The sequence below is a fragment of the Cryphonectria parasitica genome, assembly GCF_011745365.1.
Source record: "Cryphonectria parasitica EP155 unplaced genomic scaffold M406scaffold_8, whole genome shotgun sequence".
NCBI classification, from domain to species: Eukaryota; Fungi; Ascomycota; class Sordariomycetes; order Diaporthales; family Cryphonectriaceae; genus Cryphonectria; species Cryphonectria parasitica.
In genome coordinates this window covers 702,592-721,864 of record NW_024468916.1, presented here as the reverse complement: position 1 = coordinate 721,864, position 19,273 = coordinate 702,592, and the positions used below count along the sequence as shown (strand labels likewise).

Sequence of the window (19,273 nt, the reverse complement as noted above, 5' to 3'; positions counted from 1 at the left end):
GCTCCTACGGCCCAGTTCCCATCCACTCACTGTTCCAACCCCCCCCCCCCATGTCTCTCACCTGCGGCACATCGATCCATCCGTCCCGTGGCAGCAAGTCTCCGGCGTGACTCTACGCGGTAGATTGTGTAAGTCCTAGTTGGTAGTCCCGTCCAGCGTTACCCCAGGATAGGGTACCATCGTCTAGGGCCTCCCCTGGCCGTAGTAGTAGTGGTGGTGAAGAAAGGGAGACGGAAGACAGAAGTTAGAGAGGATTTGGGCCGGGTGTGAGCGAGCCAGCCTCGGAGATCCACTCCGATGATTCCACATCCTACATAGTACATATGTAGCATAGTTTTCGACTCACCGTGAGTCTGTACACGGTAGTTGTAGGAATACAAAGTTACTAGTGCACATGCAAACACTATACAGGGTGCTCCCTTCGTCTGGTCCCTCATACGCGAGGTAGATTGAAGGTTCTCTTGTCTCACACACCACACACACACACACCCACACCCACTCATGCTCACCGTGACACCGCCTTGTGTCCTTATTTCTCAGACTGTGCTCAGGTCCCATCCACACACACCACAGCTGGTGCTTATCTGCATGAGCCAATCGACGTCGGGTCTTCCAATGACGTGTGTCTGTATATACCTGGCCCAAGGGGTGGTGACGCTGATCAGGTGAGGCTCCAAGAGTCCGATCTATAAGCTTTCAATCAGCCCCTTCCTGCGAGGCGAGATTGCCTCGGGTATCTGATAAGATGAAGGCCTTCCGACACGGGCTTAGGGTAGGTGGCCATTCAGACATGTTCTGGCCGCTCCCTGTTGATCTCGTCCCTGAGACACTAAGAAGAGGGGTCCATTTACTCTTCCTGGCATAGGACAAGAATGTTGACGTCGTGCAGGCTGTTTTGCCCGCTGCTCATAGGTGACTTGAATACATATAGTAGTATGGATATCGCGCCTCAAGAGAAAGGAACTATGCCATTGATCAGTCTTCCTATATCTGCTATAACCTATGCTTTAAATAGTGTATCTATAATTTTCGAATCACATCGCTGATGAATACAAGTAGTAGTAGAAGCGCAGTCATACGAAGCTACAAAAAGAAGAAGAAAAAAACATGCGACAGTAGAGCTAGTAATTGTGCTTCATTGCTCTATATTGCCCAAAGTCGGCTGCCCTAAGTTGCGTCTACCTAGCCCAGCATAATCAAGACATGAGGATATATCCTCAAGCCAGTGGCCGCAACGGGACCGATGAAAGCCGCGACCCGCACCAGAGCCTTATCGCCTTATCGCCGTGGCGGCCGGGGGGGGGGGGGGGGCTTCGCTCACCAGAGACCCTGGGAAATTTTTTGGGCTGCTGCTAAACAGAAAGAAAAAAAGAAAAAAAGTATCGCGACTGCGCCCAGCTTCAAAACCTCCCTCACGTTGATTGTAACAGCACGTCGACGACTCTACATACCTTTTCCGTCTATTCATATAACGTTCTCCCTTCCCAACCACCAGGCATCACATTCCACAACAAGATGGCCTCCTCAACCCAGCAAATCCCCTCGGCTGGTCCGTCACCCCTCCTCCTCCTCCTCCTCCATTGAACGCCAGAACAAACTTCCCACTGACTAATCTTGCCTCCCATACAGAGATCCGCCAGTCCCGCTTCGAACAGGCCGTAGCCCTCTCCCTCAACCTCTGGCCCGCCCTCACCCTTGCCGTCCAGAACAACTGGGGCGGCCCCGACAGCGCCGACAAGCGCGACTGGTTCGCAGGCGAAGTCGCCAGCCAGTTCCCCGCCTTCACCTCCTCCACATCCTCACAACAAGCACCACCACCACCACCACCACCACCACAACAACAACAACAACAGAAGCAGAAGCAGAAGAAAGAGGAGGACGACGACGAGCCCGACGCCGAGTACATAGAGGAGCTCCTCCTCCAGGTCATGCTCGACGAGTTCGAGGTCAACGTAGACGATGACTCCGGCTTCGACGTCGCCGTCGAGATCATCCGCCTGCGCGGCCAGTGCGCCAAGGGCAGCTTCGAGGAGGTCGACAAGCTGCTGGCGCGGTGGCAGTCCGGCAAGGGCGCCAAGGTCGAAGGTGCCCTCTTCAAGAAGGGCGAGGACCAGGACGGCGATACGGACTGGGATGATACCGATGGGGATGATGACGATGACGACGAGAGCGGTGATGAGGATATGACCGATGCTCCGCCTCTGGTTGCTGCCCCCAAGAAAGAGAAGGCTGCGCCAGAGGTGGATGAGGACGGGTTCACCAAGGTCACAAGGAAGAGGTGATTCACTTCACACGGCCAGGAGACGGGGCAGTACTGGGAGGTGGATGAATCGCTCTCTTTCGGGTTCAGAAAGGGAACCAACCACGTGTCTTTTCCATCTTGTAAGCATCCGATCTTGCAAGGAAGTGATGAAAAGGCGAGCAGGAAAAAGAGAAAGCAATTATATTGCGGACAGGGGGGCTATGGCTATACAAGAAGATACCCAGGGACTCCAAGAGATTAAGGTCGCACCTGCGACATCCACACAAAAGGGACAGACGTGCAGAGACCCACTGCGGCGGTCTGTACATCCAACTACCCAATCATCCATCCCTTCCTCCGGTTCAAATCACCTACAGCGCCAGAAACACCATCACCCAAAAGCAGAACAGGGTTTCAGAAATTCTGACGGGGCTTCACTACTCCCAGTCCTCGTCGCTATCGTCCTCCTTGCGCGCCTCCTTGGGGCTGTTCGGCGCATGGCTGGGGTTGCCGGAGCTGGCCCCTACCAGGTCGTAGCTCGTGTCGCTGTCGGGCTGTGACCGCTCATCATTGGACTTGCGGGGTTCGGACGGCTTCAGCAGGTGGGAGGACGAGGACGATGATTCAGCAACTGGGGGCGGGTGGATGGTGGTCGAGGATTCGGTCGAGCCGGGGCGCCTGTCGGAAGTCTTCTTGGGACTCGCCGCGGCGGTGGTCTCGTCATCTGAGTCCTCGTCCCAGCCGACTTCCTCCTCGGCGGAGGCGGCTGCAGGGCAGAACAGAACAGGTTAGCATCATCGAAAATCACACAGTAATTTCCAGACAATCCTCCACGCTTGAACGGTCAGGCTCAGGAAACAAACGTACCCTTCAGGAGGTCCCGCCTCCTTGCTTCCGCAATGTCGATGCCGTGCCTCAGGAAGTAGTATCTCTTCCAGAAGTCCTCGTAGGGGATCTTCTCGGGTACCAACTTCTCCATGGTAGCCCTCAGCTCCGGATACTTCTCCAGATCCTTGGAGATATCCTCCGTCTTGCTGGCAATATCAAACTCCTGGCCCCAGGTCTCCCAGTCACCCGTCGCAGGGTCTTTCGTGAAGCTCTCCGTAGAGGTATGGATGACGTGCAGCTGTGCGTCGAAGCGGCTAGTGTGGATGACCCTCTTGCCGGTGGCGTCCTTGCTCTCAAACAGGACCTCGGCAGTCTGCCCGCTGGCATCCGTCGACCCGGACCCAGGCGTGATGGAGACGGCGTCCTTCAGAAAGTCACGGATATTGGTCCCAAAGCGCAGGAGCGCCTCGTCCGCAGCGTCCTCTGCCTTCTGAATATCCTTGAGGCGCTTGGCGGCCTCGGAGCGCAGGCGGGAGAGCACGGTCTCAGATTCCTGCAGAGCCTCGTCGGTGGTCATGTCTTTCTTGGTGCCCTCGGTCGGGGTGACGCTGCCCGTCTGCTGAGCGGTGGACGAGGAAGATGTGGAGGAGGGGCCTGGGGTGGTAAGGGACAGGCCACGGGTCCGGTTGATGAGGGCGCTCGAGAGGCCCGAGAAGCCGCGCTGGGCCTCACTGCCGAGGTCGGTGAGCTCTTTCTGAGCTTCCTGGTAGACGGTCTCGCCCTGTCATCCAGTAGTCAGCCCAACCAACTCTTCTTCTTCGTAGTGATAGCCTCTTGCGTATTGCACAGTGTATCAACACGTGCTACCAACGGCACGCAAGACGATAGTTCCGACCGGTTGGCAGCAATGAATGGTATTGGAGGGGCGGGGGAGGGCCGGGATCAGAAACGCCGCGCGTACCTGCTTCACAACATTTCCAAAGAAACCGCCAATCTTCGCACCCCAAGGGCTGGCCGAGAAGGCCTTGTAGGCATCCTGAATTTCGGCGTTCAGGCTGTTCTGCGTCTGCTCGGCGCCGGTGCCGCCCGCGACGCGCTTGCCGTCGTCCTCCTTAGGGAGGGATTCCTCGACAATGTGGTCGTAGGCTAGATCCATTTTCGAATGATGCCCTATTCTTCTCTCTCAGAAAAAGGCAGATATTGCGATCGGATGGGATGAGTAGGTAGCGAAGTGGTCTCGCAGTTGGGTGGAGCCTCAGGTAGCGTCGGAGGGAAGGGGACGTTGGTTTCGTGTGCTGATGAGACAGAATGGTCATAGCATGTGTTGACCGTTCGCGGTTGGTGCCACTGCAGTTGCATCACAAGCCTCCCTTGTGTTGTGTAGTGGAGGGGCCATTGTGCTTACATAAGCGCTGTCAAACTACCAATCTACCAGAAAACCACCCAAGACGTCAAATATAGTCAAATATACACTATTTCATTACACGAACAATTGCTCTGATATTGCTCTGAAATGTAAATCCATCATAGTCATCGAATCTGGAAAAGAGTGTACAATTTGGGTTGAATGGTACAGGCTATATACATTCTACTATATTTGCGTTCGCATGACTTTTCCTTTTCTTTTCTTTCCTTTTTTTCTTGTTTCTTTTTCCTCCTTTTTAATGGCTGGTGGCTGGCCTTTTACTTCTCTTCCTAAACTCACAGCATCAAATCAGCGCCTCTCACTTCACTCACTCTACACCTTGAGCCATAATCACAATCACAACAAACTCAAGCACATGGGACCATACCCAGTGAGAAACTTAGGATCTTGCCCACTCTTCCCTAAATAAGCCGCCAAGGGACTGGATCAGTACTCAAGTGGGTGACCATTGGCGAATACCCGGTGTTGCATATTTTTGTCTTTCTTTTTCTTCTTCTTCTTCTTCTTCTTCTTCTTCTTCTTCTTCTTCTTCTTCTTCTTCTTCTTCTTCTTCTTCTTCTTCTTCTTCTTCTTCTTCTTCTTCTTCTTCTTCTTCTTCTTCTTCTATCCCTCATTTCTTTTCCTGCTTCTTTCCTTCTTTCCTTCCGTCTTATCCTCCGTCTACAACTCCTCAAACACCTCGCTCATGATGGACATAGCATTCAATCGAAAAAATCGGTCATCAGGGTTATCCTACATCGAATAAGATAAAAAAGGCAGGAACTGCACTGTTTTGGTTCGTCTTGTCCAACCGTCTTGGACATCCTCTCTTGAGACGGCCTCGATTCAGCGGCCAGATGATCAGTAGTTAACATATGAACCCTCCTTCCATCCAAGTAGAAGCTCCATTTCTCGTCTTTAAGATGCTGGCTATTCGTGGCCGAGCCTCCAGTGCTGTTTGCGCGTTACCAGGTGAACTTACGGTAGTAGACGTGCCTTGAGCACCATGATGACGGAGTCAATTACGGATCAAGAGACGCGATTGGATGCAGACGAGAGACACAAGACTTTGGCTTTACTACCTGCGTTGATTGGGTATCGCAAAGCCCAGGCTCACCTGCCCTCACTACCTAAACTACAAGAACAGAGAGGCCGTATATGTTTGTGTGCTCATCGGCCGTTTCAAGCGACCGCTTTTATGCTGAGTGATGTGAACGATGCCCAAAATGTGTGAATGATGCCTCCCCCAGGAACGATACCAAGCAAAAATAAGAGGAATAGGGACTGATTGGGAAAAGAGGGAAAGAGGGAATGGAGATGCAGGATGTTTCCGTTCATCGTTGGTACATATGGCTACCTCACCCGCCCTCGCCTCGTGCAGCATACACTCGCTGACTCCATTAAATAGAAAATGCGTCCCTCCCAGTTTTCCCAACCCCGGGGTTTGATGCGATGTTGTCTGAAGTGCTCTGAGCAAGACCGCCGCGCACCAAGTCTATCATTTTGACGCCAAGTAAGAAAAAAGCAACCCATGACGGAGATGCACATCAAAAGACACTGATGAAGCCAGCGCGAGTAGGGTCGAGCTCCACCTCGCGCCACCGACAAGGGAGTTGGTATCATGTTTTCGACGAGGCTGCCAAGGTCGTGAAGATGGGATCGCGCGTCCCAGATCGCTTGTCTGAAATGATCATATGTTGTGCAGACAGAAAAGCACCATGTAAATGTGACGTCGGTCTGTGATGGGTCGGGTTCGTCACCGCTGAGGGTATAGAATGTCTGGTCGCGTCGGGACACTCCGGTTGAGGTATCGAGCACTGCACCATGATCAACGAGATCCTCGTCATCATGCAGCAACTCACCGAACGCACTGATCGTGCACCCCCCCCCCCCCTGGTGTCGCCAGGCTGGCCCTTCTCTCAATTGTTAGCCGTTTCATTACACTCCGGGACCGCCACTCTTCCTCGTTCTGCGCAGCTTTGGTCGGATATAGTCAAAGCATCGTTGTCGAGAAAACTCAAGGTCGAACTCATCCAGACATTGTCTTGACGCCAGTTGCGTAGAGACCCTAATCGCCCCTAACCAATTACGACTCTTGCGCCCTCCTTCCCCAGAACACCTCTCTCCTTCGGTTTGGGGCTATTACCGCGCCCCTTCTTCCTGTTCAGGAACCCAAACACGCCACCAGACCCAGCCTCGACCTTGCCAGCTTCCTGACCTGCACCGGCTGCGTCTGCTGGCAGTGTTGCGTCTTGACGAGCCAAATCCGACCAGCTGCCGCCGCCGTCGAGCGTCACCTGCACGCCTCCAGTAGGGCTCTCCACGAAGATGCCTTTGGGGCCACCCTTGCTATGCTTCGGGCTCGTCGTATACGAATTCGGATACGGCGGTAGTGGGGATGGTCGATGGGTACCTTTGCCTCTGCTGTGGCTCTTCGAATGCCCCGGATTTGCCTCACTGGATCTTGAGGGCGTAAGTGGCGGCCCTTGCTGTCCTGACTGCCCTTGATAGCCATTCGTCGCTGTCGTCGCCTGGGAGAGGGGCCGAGCATCGTCCGAGGTGAATGCCTGTCCGTGCTGTGTATTTGTAGCGCCATTCGGTCTCGACGATGCGCCGGCGGCTGGCTCGTCGTCTGCACATGCTTCCGTGATCCTGTCATTATAGTCAGCACATGGCCTACAGCCATTCTGGAGGGCTATCGCAACCGACTTTTTATAGGCAGCCACGGTATAGTCGAAGGGCCGGAAGTCGTTTTCGATCATCCGGTACAACTCATCTTCCCTAATCTCCTTGTCTGTCGCGTCGTCCTTCAGCTTCTCGCGCGGCTTCTGCCTCCGAGCCCTGGCCTCCAGTGGAGCCTCCTCCAGTAATAACTCTTCCAGGTCGTATGTCGCGTCAAAGTTCGTCTTCTCGGATGATGGCACGAATACTGGCTCAATCTCCTTCCTCTCGAGAGCCTCGAAATTAATGGGCCTAAAGAAATCGTGGTGGGTGAAGCTTTCCCATGTGTGACCGAGACGCTTGTTCGGGTCCAGGCTCAGGGCGTCCTTGATAGCATAAAGACAAAGCAGGGAGACGGGTGGTTGCGTGATTGGGTATTTCGGATTAGCTGCTTGTATGACAGTGCCCAGGGCGTTTTCGGAGTTACCCTCGAAGGGTCTCTGCGCAGTGCATTAGCTTTTGACCCACACCAGAGTAGGTCCAGTTGTCACCGGTCATCCAGGGCAGAACAAGAAATCCCCCCCCCCCCCTCCCGCAACGCCAACCAACCAGCCACAAAAGCACAAACACACCGATAATAGAAATAATACGAACCTTATTGTAGATGCACTCGTAAAACAAGACACCAAGTGACCACCAATCTGCTCGTCGATCATAGCCCTTGCCGGCGTAGACCTCAGGGGCAAGGTATGCCAGAGTTCCGGATTTGCTCGTGAGAACTTTCCCAGGTATAATATCCGATGCGACATTCTGTTTGCAGATTCGTCAGAACCTTGTTTAATAACCACATCCGCAAGAAACGGATAGACACACACAAACACGCACACACACACAGCATAAGAACAAAGGAGCCCATGGTTAGGGGGGGGGGGGGAACGTACAAAGTCTGTCAGATGGACGTGCCCATCGGCATCAAGCAGAACATTGTCTGGCTTCACGTCACGATGTATGATGCCTTGGCCATGTATGTATCTTAAAGCACAGCCCAGCTCGGATATCCAGAACCTGACGGCATCTTCTGTGAAGGTCTTCCTGGATATATGAAAGCGGAGATCGCCACCGCTCATGAGGTCGACAACGAGGTACCTGGAGCGCGCCGCATCAGTAACGATTTATGACCCCAGGACCCTTGAGCCTGAAGGCCACGTAGACCAGATATGCATACATATATTCTATATCCTGAAAGCTGTAGCGCAGATTGCATATGAAGGGGTGGTTGACATGTTCGAGCATACGGCGCTCCCGGATGATATTTCGCACGCTTTCGGATCGAACGACTGTGGCGGAGCATCGCAAGACGTCAGTCATACCGACACTAAGACAGCGAACATATAGCCGCTGGGAAACAGGTAAGGGGATTGGTCTTCCGCACCTTCATCTTTGCGGATGTACTTGAGGGCGAAGGAGAGGCCGGTGTCTTTTCGCTCGACGATTCTGACCTTGCCAAATGCACCTCGGCCGACGACCCGCAGCAACCGGAAGTGATTGAGGTTGACTATGCTCCAGATAACATTCGTCAGTCAACATCCCAAGACTGTATTCCACTGCACAACCAATTTGAGCCGATCGAGAAGGGAATTGGCGGCCTGGACGGCGGAGGAGGAGGGGGGGGGGGCGGCTCAAGGCGGGATGGTATCGGTACCTTCGCCGTCAAACTCGACGGGTTTGCCCTGGCTATTACCCATTGGAGCGACCTGCCCGATTGTCAATCTCTGCGAACATTCGACTCGGACTCGAAGTTGTCAAGTTTCGAGCAAGATCGATGGCAGGCCGGATATGGATCGAGGGACGGAAGGAGGAAGTCGAAGGGGGGAGCGATAGGATGGTGGTGTCGTGTCTGTCTTGTTGGATGGTTAGAGTTTGGTGAAGGACAAAGGCAAGATTGCCGAGCGAGTATGAAGGGCCGGCACCAGGACAAGGAGATTTGAGGGTGGAGATACAAAAGACTGGGTCAAAGCGGGATGGCAAAAAAGGAAACAAGTAGCTAAATGAAAAAGAAGAAGAAAAATAAGAGTAAAGAAAAAAGAGACAGATGACAGAGTGCTTGAGACGGAATGAAGAGCGTACCTACAACAGGATATGGAACGGGGGTACCTGTGCAGCAGAGCAAGCAGAAGGTGCAAACGCGAGCGAGCAAGTACTCGCTTGGTACGGAGGGGACAAGAAAGTATGGTAGAGTAAGTAACGGAGTATAGGAGGGAAGGGTACAAGGGTAGCAGACCACAGTCAGCGGGTCCTGGTCCGGGTCCAGGTCCAGGTCTCCAGGGAGCCAGTCACAAGGGAAAGGTGACAAGCTACAGGGCCGTCAGAGGGGATGGATGGGATGAGATGGCGTGTGCGTGTGCGCGCGCGCGTTTGTTTCTGGTCGTGGGCGTTGGCAGTTAGGGGGTTGGTTGGTAAGTATGGATCGAAATGGATGTTTGATGTGGAGAGGACGAGAAGCAGGAAGAGGTCAAGAAGGGAGGGATAAGCTGCCACACCTCCCTCGGCAGCCTGATCTGCACTGGAGTGGGAGTGGAGCGTGGGCTGGATCGTGTTGGATATGGCTTTATTTTGGTGGTTGACGAAGAGATGACAGGATAAACCAGATTGGATTGAAAGGCTGAAAGCAAAGCAGAAGGCATGACCTACGAAGCATTGCACAGATGGAGATGGAAATGGAAATGGAAATGGAAGGATGCAGCATGCCCAGAGAGGAGCACCTTGCCTGAACTGGCCTGGGCCCGGCCTGCCACGCAGATGGCGTTCCAAACCACCACAGATCCTAAGCCAGGTCACTCTCATTCGTTCACCTTGAACCAGCCTCCTCCTCTTCTCCGCCTAGCCCCTTTTTCTCTTCTTCTTTCTTTTCTTTGAAAATAGAATACTCTTCTTCTTCGTATTATCTTTTTATTGTTTCTATGAAATGCAGCAAAGGTTCAAAAGTTCGACTGTAGAGGTGGCCAGCAGGAGTATGCCTGATACATAAGTGGACAAGACCTGTAGCGCAGGTTGCGGGAAGACAAGGCAGGGGTGCTGCGGTGCTTATGTGTTTACCTGGATCATGTTCTCCGTATTACTATACCCTCCTCCTGCTGCTCCTGCTCCTGCTCCTGCTACTACCAATTACCACGTAAGTACTTACGCACGTTCGTAGATTTACATGGTATGCTAAGATGCTGCTATGTAGGTAACTATATCACGAAGAAGATTCTTGTAGGAGGCTAAAGGAATCCAGTCATGCCATGTACTTTGTGGTAGGGTCAGCAAATTTCCTTTTGGTTAGACCAACCTTATATAGAATAAAAGTACAGCCCCTCTGCTGTGTTGAAGGTACATGTCTCTGTAGGACTCTCCGTCGATGGAAATCTCTCAACCCTTCCCTCGCATTTTCTGGGCACCAATCCTTCTTCTCTCGCTCTCAATGTGCAGATGCAGGTGGTCCCATAGCAATGCAGCCGCAATGAGATCCCCTAGCACCTTTTAGAGCTAGTAGGCCCATCCCATCCTGCTGACAACCGGTTTATCTTAACAAAAGAGAGAAAAATTACAGGTCAGTACAGCGCACACGCAGGCAAGGGCCATTGGGGGGGCACGGGGAAGCGGCACCACCTGTGCAATCTATCGAACCCCTCCACCTTCCCACCCCCTCTTGCCCCTTCCCTCCTTCCCCCCATCTCCCGGGTAAGGCCCCCAAATGCTGTATGGTTAGGGTCATTCGCTGGGGTTCGCTGTGCTGATCAATGCTTCATTGAATTGACATCTTCCCTTGGCCTCGGCGCAGGTGTGAAGGGGTGGGCCATCACCAGTTCATTATCACTAGAAATGCACCCCTCTTCTCTCCCTTTTTCCATCCATCCCTCTACACCCACTTTGCCTTTACCCAAAACCATCCGGCCAAGAGACCAGACCGGCCCTGCACCACAGTACACAAGATGAAGAAGCAACATCAAAGCCCAGATTGCAGCGCTGCCCCCCCACAGCACCAGACAGGCCTTGAGGGTTACGAGTCAAGGTAGAGGTGATTGGGTAGGAGAGGGAGGTTGCAGATGGGATCAGACAGGAGGGGGGGGGGTGTCACCAGAGCAGCGGAGGGTGCCCAGATGTGGAGGAGGCGGCACGGAACTAGCAGGGCACTCAGGGTCAATCAGTGGATTGCAGCGGAGGTCCATGGGCGCAAATCCCAGCTTCGACTAATCCTTCCCGTCACCCTCTTTCTCTCTTCTATGCCTCTCTCTCCCTCCTTTCACCTATCTTCTCTCAGATTTCCACACTTCCACCTCGGTTGTGGCTTGCCTCAGAGATGTGTGTGTGTGTGTGTGTGTGTGTGTGTGTGTGTGTGTGTGTGTGTGTGTGTGTGTGTGTGTGTGTGTATGCTAGTAGTCATTGATTACAACTTGTGATGGGTCACATCGTAAGAGGATACCGTAGTCATCAGAGATACACAGGTCCTGATAAATTAGTCGGCTGTTGTGATTCTCTCCTTTATTTTCTTGACCACGTCTTCAACACCCTCCCTCTACTCTACAGCTCTCTTCTGTCTCCTCTGTCTTTTCTCTGTGCTTCTTCCTCTCCCTCGTGCATGTTCAGTGAACTTTCGAGATCAGAATCTATCGTTGCTGCCGCCTGCAACATGACTCTCTGAAAAACTTACCTGCTCCTCCTCTAAGGTTCATATCGCCGGTGCTTGCTTCCTGCAGCTTCCCCAACCTGCTCGACACGTGTCTCTGTAGCATCCAACCCACCATATCATGTGTCACACCCACTCCCTCCTGCGGTGACCAGTGGATGATGACGATGACACAGACACAGGCACAGACAGACACGGACACATGGACACATGGACACTGTCTTTTCTTTGGCCACTCATCACACCTCCTTTTACGGTTGTAATTGAATCCTCCGTAATCCACTTGGCACTCGCTGTCTCTCTGTCTTCACTGCTGTACCACCCTTTTCTTACCCACAACTTCTTACCTAAAATTGTCTATCTGCCACAAGCTTACACAAAGGGACAGACCACCCATTTTCAGCTGTGCCACCTCCAGCCCAAGACTTGTTGCAAAGTCACGTTTAAATCTCCTCAGACAGGACACGGGAAGGAATAGGACGGACAGATTCTGATTATTATTATCTAATAACTATGGTAGCAACCCTGAACACAGGTGCCACCACATGTCGCTGACCTTCCCCCTGCATCAAGCCGCATTCGCTGGCCGGTGGAAATTGTTCCTGATACATCACTTTTCTAGAAGCTCTATACGTCTTCTAGCCTGCAAACCAGTCGCACCTCCGTCTACATCTCGTTCGCATCGCTTAACCCTGTTACCGTTCCGCATAAGCGGGAACTATTTGCCACTGTTCGTATTGCTTTGTCAGAAATGCATCATCTTCTTTAAAAGGTCTGACCACGTTCATGGATGGGCTTGGATTCTTTGCTCTCTGGGAGCACCACCTGAAAACAGAAGAGGTAATTCAGATACGCAGTGAGTGACCGGACGGTAGCGAGGGAGGGAAAAGTGGGAAAAGCAAAGGAAGGAGAAGCAGGAAAAGGCTTGACGTGCAATGCCGGGTTCCCACAGCACAACTGGGCACGTTTCTAACTGGACCACTGCAACATGACGGCAAAAAAGACACGAGCAATCCACGTGGTTATGTCGTATAAGCCAACACAAGCACCCGGAGACCCAGATCAAGAGCTGCTGGGTGTCCGCCCCGGCTGAGACATGCCGGAACAGCCCCAATTCATTAGCAGCGCCACCCGAGGCCCCCCATGCTCTATCGGTTGCCACTCACACTCAGATCCCCTTCGCACTCGCCATACGTGGACCTTCGTGTACGGAACATTCCGTAGAGGTAAGTCTGGAGCCCTCCCCTTTTCTCATCAGTATGCAACCTGGCCGTCGATGGGTATCACGCACTGCGGGCTTCCTGGTCACGCAGCCGGTGATGAGAGAGCTCTCTTTCTCTCATGCAGGTTGTTCACTCTCCCGCTTACCGTCAACAACCCTAACCTTTTACGACAGCCACCTGCTGCGATTGTGTAACACGAGAGAAGCCAACCGATGCTATTTATTCCCGTTCCTTCTCTCGGCCAGACCAACCACTGCTGATGTTTCTAATCACGGCCGGCCCGATACCAAAGTTCATGTGTCCTACTTGAACAGCACGGCCTCCACAAAGGCAGGATTCCGTGTCAAACACAGAGGATCGGGATACGACCAGAATGGGGAAGTAAGAGAAGGTTTCGTGCACGCCAGAACCTCCAATATTGCGTGGTATGCAGAAGTCATCCGGGAAGTCGTGCGCGGTGGGTACACATGCGAGGCGCCCTATTTGCTTACCCAATCCTTCGCGTGACCGGGGGTGTATTTATACGTACGACATCGGGTAGCCCGAGCGGGAAGGTCGTTGTTCAATCTCTTAAGGGAATGCACTCTGTGTTCTTGAACAACTCCCCGGGGGAAGGGGACGGGGAGGAAGGGGGAACTCCCGTGTTTCCAGAACGGCCAGCACTCCTTCTCGACTGCTCCCTTCGGAACTGCAACGGCTGAGTGAGTGCCGTCACATGGTGGCGCACAGACCTGTCCAGTGAGGCAGCGTCTACTAGCCCAGAAGTAAAGTCGCCGGTGACCTTCATGTTCATGATGACAGGTCTTCAATGTATGAGGCGGTAAGCTGGCAGATCACATCTCCAGCGTTGCGACCGCTCCCAAGAGCCATCCCAGTTTAACCAAAGTACATGCAGTCCAGCCTTGACCGGATCCAAATCGCAACCCAGACATCCCAAATAAGGAGTTGTAGTTCAAAAGGCGACGGATGTCCATTCATAAGTGGGTGAAACCCCAAGTGGCGCTTTTAGTCGTGCCGCGTTGAGCAAAGGCAGCGGCGACTCTCGACTGCTTTCACGCTGGTAATGTTCTTTGAGTTGACAAAAGGAGAAAGAATGATGTCCATGGGCAACCTACGTGCCTCTGGCACAGTAGTCTCTGGGGGGAGCCAGCTCGTCCTCGTGCATGGATCAGAACAGAGCTGCGCCGAATCTCAGCAGCGGATGCGTACCTTACACGAGGGTATGAGGTGCTCGGCTGGTCTGCGAGTGGTCTTCCTATTCTTGTTTCTTCTTCAGTTGGCTTTGTGGCGTTGCTCGAGTGGCCTTCTTCGTTGCATCCTTGGGTATTGGGGTGACATTGACGTGTCCCAGTCTCTCAGTGTTGATGGCGCATTGGACCAGGGGACCACTGTTGCTGTTCAACGCGCTCCAGAGAGAGATACGCCGGCCTATCTCCGCCTCTCCTCGTCCTTGCGACATTTTCTGACCTCCTTTTCGGTGAGCTTCCATGGCGTTTCCAGTACGTTTTCCCGGAACTGCTTGATCTTCTCCCAGAAAGCCACTTCCTGCTCCGTTGAGCGTAGGATGGTCACCTTGAGCGCCTTGACCTGCTTGTAACCCCTGTATAGCGCCAGACCACCCTTGATGTCGACAATCGTACCGACGTCGACATCTGCTGGGACCGTGACCTTGGGTATTGTGTCAGTGGTGGTCGTAGTCGTAGTTGTAATCGTGCTCGTAGTCTTAGAATTCCTCGGTTGCTCGGGCCGAGTAGATTCAGTATCAAGCTTGCCGATAGCGTCAGGCTTGGGAGTGTTGACTGTGCACTCGATACACACGCCACTGCTGTCGTCGACGGTATAGATTCGGCGTCCAACATATTCATCGATAGCGACAACCATGCCTGCGATGCGGACCCATTGGACTGGGTGGTTGAGATGGAAGAAGACATTCTGCCCTGTATGATATATGAGCGTTATGATCGCTTGCAGAGAGGCCATGTGTCGAATACATACCTCGAAATCCTGAATGAATCGTGAGGGCATCAATGTCGTGGGCTCGAAGATGGCAGTAGGTGTTGATGGTCGGAGAGAGCCTAAAACAGTACTGAGGGTAAAATGGGAGACCGTCTCTGTGCTCGATGTCCTCGCGCCTCCCGGGCAGCGGCCTGCTCGTCTTTGTGGCCATCTTTTCAGGACTGCCCGGTTCAGCAGAACCGCGTCAAAGATGAGAGGTCGTGTGTTGTCTCAGGCAACATGCCGCATCGTGTGCTTGGGAGAAAATATATCTCCGTCCGGCACCCAGCCAAATGTCATGCAGGGCGTGGTGGACGCCGTGGCCCAGTTCATGACACCGGGGAGTCGTGGTTGTCGTCGTTTGTGGCGTCCATAGGTTGCGGCGGCTCAACTCAGACCTGTCCCAAGGTTATGTCAGTTTAGTGGTTGTTGTTGTTTTTGTCGAAGAGTGCTGCACGGCGAGACCCGTCTCAGGAACTCTACCGTCTTTCGTCTGACATGACGTGAAGTGCTTTATCGATAAGTCAGCAGGTACGATAAGTTGCTGACAGGCACGACCGACCCACCCCGACTGCTTTTCTTAGAGCAGGGGAGGCCGCCCACCGTGCCAAGTGCAAGATTGCAGGTGGAAATGTGGAGATGGCCAAAAGTTTAATGACCTACCTATTCATTTACTCTCAAGTGTCATAGTATCCTGATTCTATCCATTGGCCAATCTGACGTAGCGTTTGGCGAGCCACGCGTGCTTCCTGGTTGTTAAAACACGCATTGTTGTAAAAGATCGTACATTTCCCATCGAACATCGAGACATCTTCTTCCTCTTCTTGCTCCTCGTCCTCGTCCCTCCTCTACTTTGTTTCCCTTCTCCATTGGTGTCTGTATTTAAGCTTGAGGCACGGTGACGTGGAAGGACTTCGTCCGCCAACTGTCTATCTACCTCTCAACTTGCGGTATCAGTTCTGCAGGACGGATACGTAGGTGAGCTGTCATTGTAGGGCAGGGGTTAGCTGAAGCTTTCCCTTTTGTTGTGCGTGTACAATTATTCCGGGACTTGATAGCTTCAAGGTGAGCTCGGTCCTACTTCTCTTTTCCCTCTCTCCGTCCTTTTCTCGACATCATCGTCCAGTACCACCCACACATAATCCACATCCAAGCAATCACAGCCACCTTCCACCACGTTCTCGATAAATTTTGCTGCCAGCCCTCGTGAGCAAGCAAATCCACTCATCAGCGAAGCTCATCTCTTTCGTACACGCAACACAGCTCTGATAATCTTGTCGTCATTGCTCGGGATCTTCCAGGACCCTTGAGCAACACCAGAAATCTCCGAACTCGACCGCATAGTTCCACCCGCCTGGTTCCAGCCACAGCCCCAGCGGGCTAAGCCCAGCAAGGCCGTCATCGACAACTTAGAAATCTGTACCCGCTCACCCATTCGCTGCAAGAAAGGGACAATCGCCAGAGCTAGCATCCACGTTTTAGGTATAACGTCTCTGTGTCGCTCACGGCATATTTTCAGCACTTGGTTGCTTCTGGTATTTCTCCTCACAATACCAAGTTGATCACCTGCGATTCTTGCGCCGGACCTAGGAACGCCTGCCGAGACTTGGTACTGCCTCTGCCCAGTCGTCGTAGAGCCTTGGCATCAAAATCCACCTGGACCTAGCCAATCTGCCTCCACCACTGCAGCGACGACCCGAGAAGAGTTGGTCTGCCTGTGAATATGGTTTATGGTGAGTAGCAATCTAACCAAACCAGACCGCCCACACGGCATCCTCCTTCATTCTGCACAGCCTCCCACACTACGCATTGTGCTTGTTTCACAGGCCAAGCACACTCACTATCTTTTCTCCTCTTAATCGCCCCATCATTCTCCTCCACTCTCTTCCATTTACCCCATGCCACCACTATCTACCCACCGACCATATTTGAGTTCATGCCCAACCTCGCTGCCTCATTATCTTCCTCATCTACGGCGTCCAGCTCAGCTCCCCGTCCCTCGCCCAGGCCCGGCAGCCGTCAGCTCCATCTCGAGCTATCCGGTGCTTAAGTGGTCGAGACTCAAGCAGGAGCGCTAATCAAATAGCCATGCGGCTTGTCGCAACACAGTCACCGTCCCCTTCAAAAGAACGATCAAGAAAATGGGCACCAACCCTATACCTGGCTTCAGGCCTAATGGCAACCCCAATTCCGGCGAGGGCGCATCCCATACCGCCCATGAGGGTTCACCTCTTCTAGCGAACGGCGCCGGCGCCGACAACGACAGCCGTAAGGTCTTCTGGCGGCAGGTCTTCCTTAACCCGAAGAAGACCCCCGGCCTCGACCATCCAAACCCATTCATCAGATGGCCGGTGCACTGCTTCAACGTCTTCAAGGTTACTCTCCTCAGCAGTATGTTATCTCATGTCCGCCTTGTGTGTGAGGCCTTGCCCGCATGAGCCGGACTTCCTCCCCAAGTTATTGCACGCGCTCATCACTCATCAGATTATGTGAACTTCCTCCTCGTCTTTGTGCCGCTCGGTCTGATCGCCGGTGCTCTGGAGTGGGGCTCCACGGCTGTCTTTACTCTCAACTTCTTTGCCATCATTCCTCTCGCCTCCATTCTCTCCTTCGCGACCGAAGAAATCTCAGTCAGGCTTGGTGAGACCCTTGGCGGTCTGCTCAATGCCACCTTTGGCAATGCCGTCGAGCTGATTGTAAGTGACGACGCCATCCGGCCGCTATTTGTGGCGTGACGTGCTGACATATTTGGGGGATAGGTGAGCATCATTGCTCTCCAGAACGACCAGATTGAAGTCGTGAAGTCGTCTATGTTGGGTTCGATTCTGTCCAATCTGCTTCTCGTCATGGGCATGTGCTTCTTCCTGGGAGGTGTCTGCAACAACATGAGAGATGGCAGTGGCTCTGGATCAGAACAGCAATTTGCATCTGGCACGGCGCAGACCGCCTGCTCCTTGATGGCGCTGTCGGCAGCATCTATGGTGATCCCCGCCACCCTCGCCATGGTCATTGAGAAAGGAAAGAACCCAGACGCTGCGACCGAGAGCATCCTCATCCTCTCGCGTGGGACAGCCATTATCTTGCTCCTCCTCTACGTGCTCTATCTCTACTTCCAGCTCCGGACACATAAGAACCTGTTCAATCCCGAGGCGCCGCAGGGTTCGGACGCTCAGGAAGGCGAAGAGCCAGAGGAGGCTTCCATAAGCGCGTGGTCTGCCGCCGCGGTCCTCATCGGCGTGACAGTTGTCATCTCCTTCTGCGCGGACTACCTTGTGGACAGCATTGACGATATTGTCGCTACTGGGAAGATTAGCAAGAACTTCATTGGGTTGATTTTGATCCCCATCGTGGGTAACGCGGCGGAACATGTAACGGCCTGTGTCGTTGCCATCAGGGACAAGATGGACCTCGTGAGTTACTTCCCTTCTCGGCATGCACTAAGTAACCTTTACGCGAGAGGCTCAAGCTGATGTACAATAATTATAGGCTATGGGAGTCGCAGTCGGATCCAGCATCCAGATCGCTCTGCTCGTCACACCCTTCCTCGTGCTTTTGGGCTGGGCGATGGGCAAAGAGATGGACTTCCAGTTCGAGACCTTCGAGACTGTCGCCTTCTTCATCTCCGTACTGGTCGTCACGTACGTGGTTCAGGACGGCAGATCGAACTACCTGGAGGGAGCAATGCTGTTCGGTCTCTATATCATCATCGCTCTCGCGTTTTATGCTACTCCTAGCGACGCGCTCGATCGTGATGTGGCAAACCCGCTCCTCTCGCTCTTGAGGCTGCGCTAGATCTCTTAACCAGAGCTCAGAGTTTGCGATTCTACGTCCAATGACATTGATCGGAACCGATACCTTCGTGCAGGAAGCACCGGCAACAACAGAGCAGGTTCAACTTTCAAACGCCGTCTCTGCACCCCTAACCTCCTTAACAGGGATTTTTGTGCTTTTTAGTTGTTGTGGAAGGGTTGAGTGGGTTTCTCGGCGGAATAGCAAAAGAAGGGACAGCCTTGCGCATCAAAATTCTTGGGCGCGATTGTAGTCTTGTTGTATTATACAAAATTTAGGGGACTTTGGTGAGTAAGTTTCTGTACCATCACAGCTCAGGCGCTTTGGGGCCTTGGTATCAATACGAGTCTTCTGTATTTATTCGTTGAATGCTGTCAATCTCAATGACTCCTGACCGGATGCGCAATCTGACTAGCCGCTCCTTTTCCTCTTTGTACCATTTTTGCTCCACACCCAAGATA

At 53.0% G+C, this 19,273-nt stretch overlaps 6 protein-coding genes across 6 annotated transcripts; 2 read left to right on the top strand and 4 right to left on the bottom strand.

Moving 5' to 3' along the window:
- Positions 1–1,515: 1,515 nt before the first annotated feature.
- Positions 1,516–2,282, top strand: M406DRAFT_333435 (uncharacterized protein; the record flags this gene model as incomplete). The annotated part of the gene is made up of 2 exons (XM_040920845.1): positions 1,516–1,549; positions 1,630–2,282. 2 exons carry the CDS (start codon positions 1,516–1,518, stop codon positions 2,280–2,282), a joined length of 687 nt encoding a protein of 228 aa, XP_040772348.1.
- Positions 2,283–2,416: 134 nt separating this feature from the next.
- Positions 2,417–4,226, bottom strand: M406DRAFT_281326 (BSD-domain-containing protein; the record flags this gene model as incomplete). The annotated part of the gene is made up of 3 exons (XM_040918437.1): positions 2,417–3,008; positions 3,110–3,851; positions 4,032–4,226. The coding sequence occupies 3 exons, from the start codon at positions 4,224–4,226 to the stop codon at positions 2,680–2,682; spliced, it is 1,266 nt and encodes a 421-aa protein (XP_040772347.1). The 3' UTR covers positions 2,417–2,679.
- Positions 4,227–5,523: 1,297 nt separating this feature from the next.
- On the bottom strand, positions 5,524–6,323 carry M406DRAFT_357707 (uncharacterized protein). The gene has a single exon (XM_040923754.1). The coding sequence runs from the start codon at positions 6,096–6,098 to the stop codon at positions 5,829–5,831; it is 270 nt and encodes an 89-aa protein (XP_040772346.1). The 5' UTR covers positions 6,099–6,323; the 3' UTR covers positions 5,524–5,828.
- Positions 6,324–6,466: 143 nt separating this feature from the next.
- M406DRAFT_94650 (uncharacterized protein) lies at positions 6,467–9,782 on the bottom strand. Its single transcript, XM_040926280.1, has 8 exons — positions 9,268–9,782; positions 8,839–9,037; positions 8,569–8,691; positions 8,362–8,473; positions 8,078–8,282; positions 7,791–7,946; positions 7,181–7,636; positions 6,467–7,099 (listed from the first exon to the last, which is right to left on the bottom strand). Exons 2-8 carry the CDS (start codon positions 8,879–8,881, stop codon positions 6,554–6,556), a joined length of 1,641 nt encoding a protein of 546 aa, XP_040772345.1. The 5' UTR covers positions 8,882–9,037; positions 9,268–9,782; the 3' UTR covers positions 6,467–6,553.
- A 4,674-nt stretch (positions 9,783–14,456) lies between these two features.
- M406DRAFT_294922 (uncharacterized protein) lies at positions 14,457–15,454 on the bottom strand (the record flags this gene model as incomplete). Its single annotated transcript, XM_040919163.1, has 2 exons — positions 15,024–15,454; positions 14,457–14,965 (listed from the first exon to the last, which is right to left on the bottom strand). The coding sequence occupies exons 1-2, from the start codon at positions 15,193–15,195 to the stop codon at positions 14,457–14,459; spliced, it is 681 nt and encodes a 226-aa protein (XP_040772344.1). The 5' UTR covers positions 15,196–15,454.
- A 208-nt stretch (positions 15,455–15,662) lies between these two features.
- On the top strand, positions 15,663–19,205 carry CAX (cation transporter activity protein; the record flags this gene model as incomplete). Its single annotated transcript, XM_040926469.1, has 5 exons — positions 15,663–15,704; positions 16,690–16,756; positions 17,508–17,719; positions 17,783–18,433; positions 18,510–19,205. 5 exons carry the CDS (start codon positions 15,663–15,665, stop codon positions 18,813–18,815), a joined length of 1,278 nt encoding a protein of 425 aa, XP_040772343.1. The 3' UTR covers positions 18,816–19,205.
- Positions 19,206–19,273: the final 68 nt, after the last annotated feature.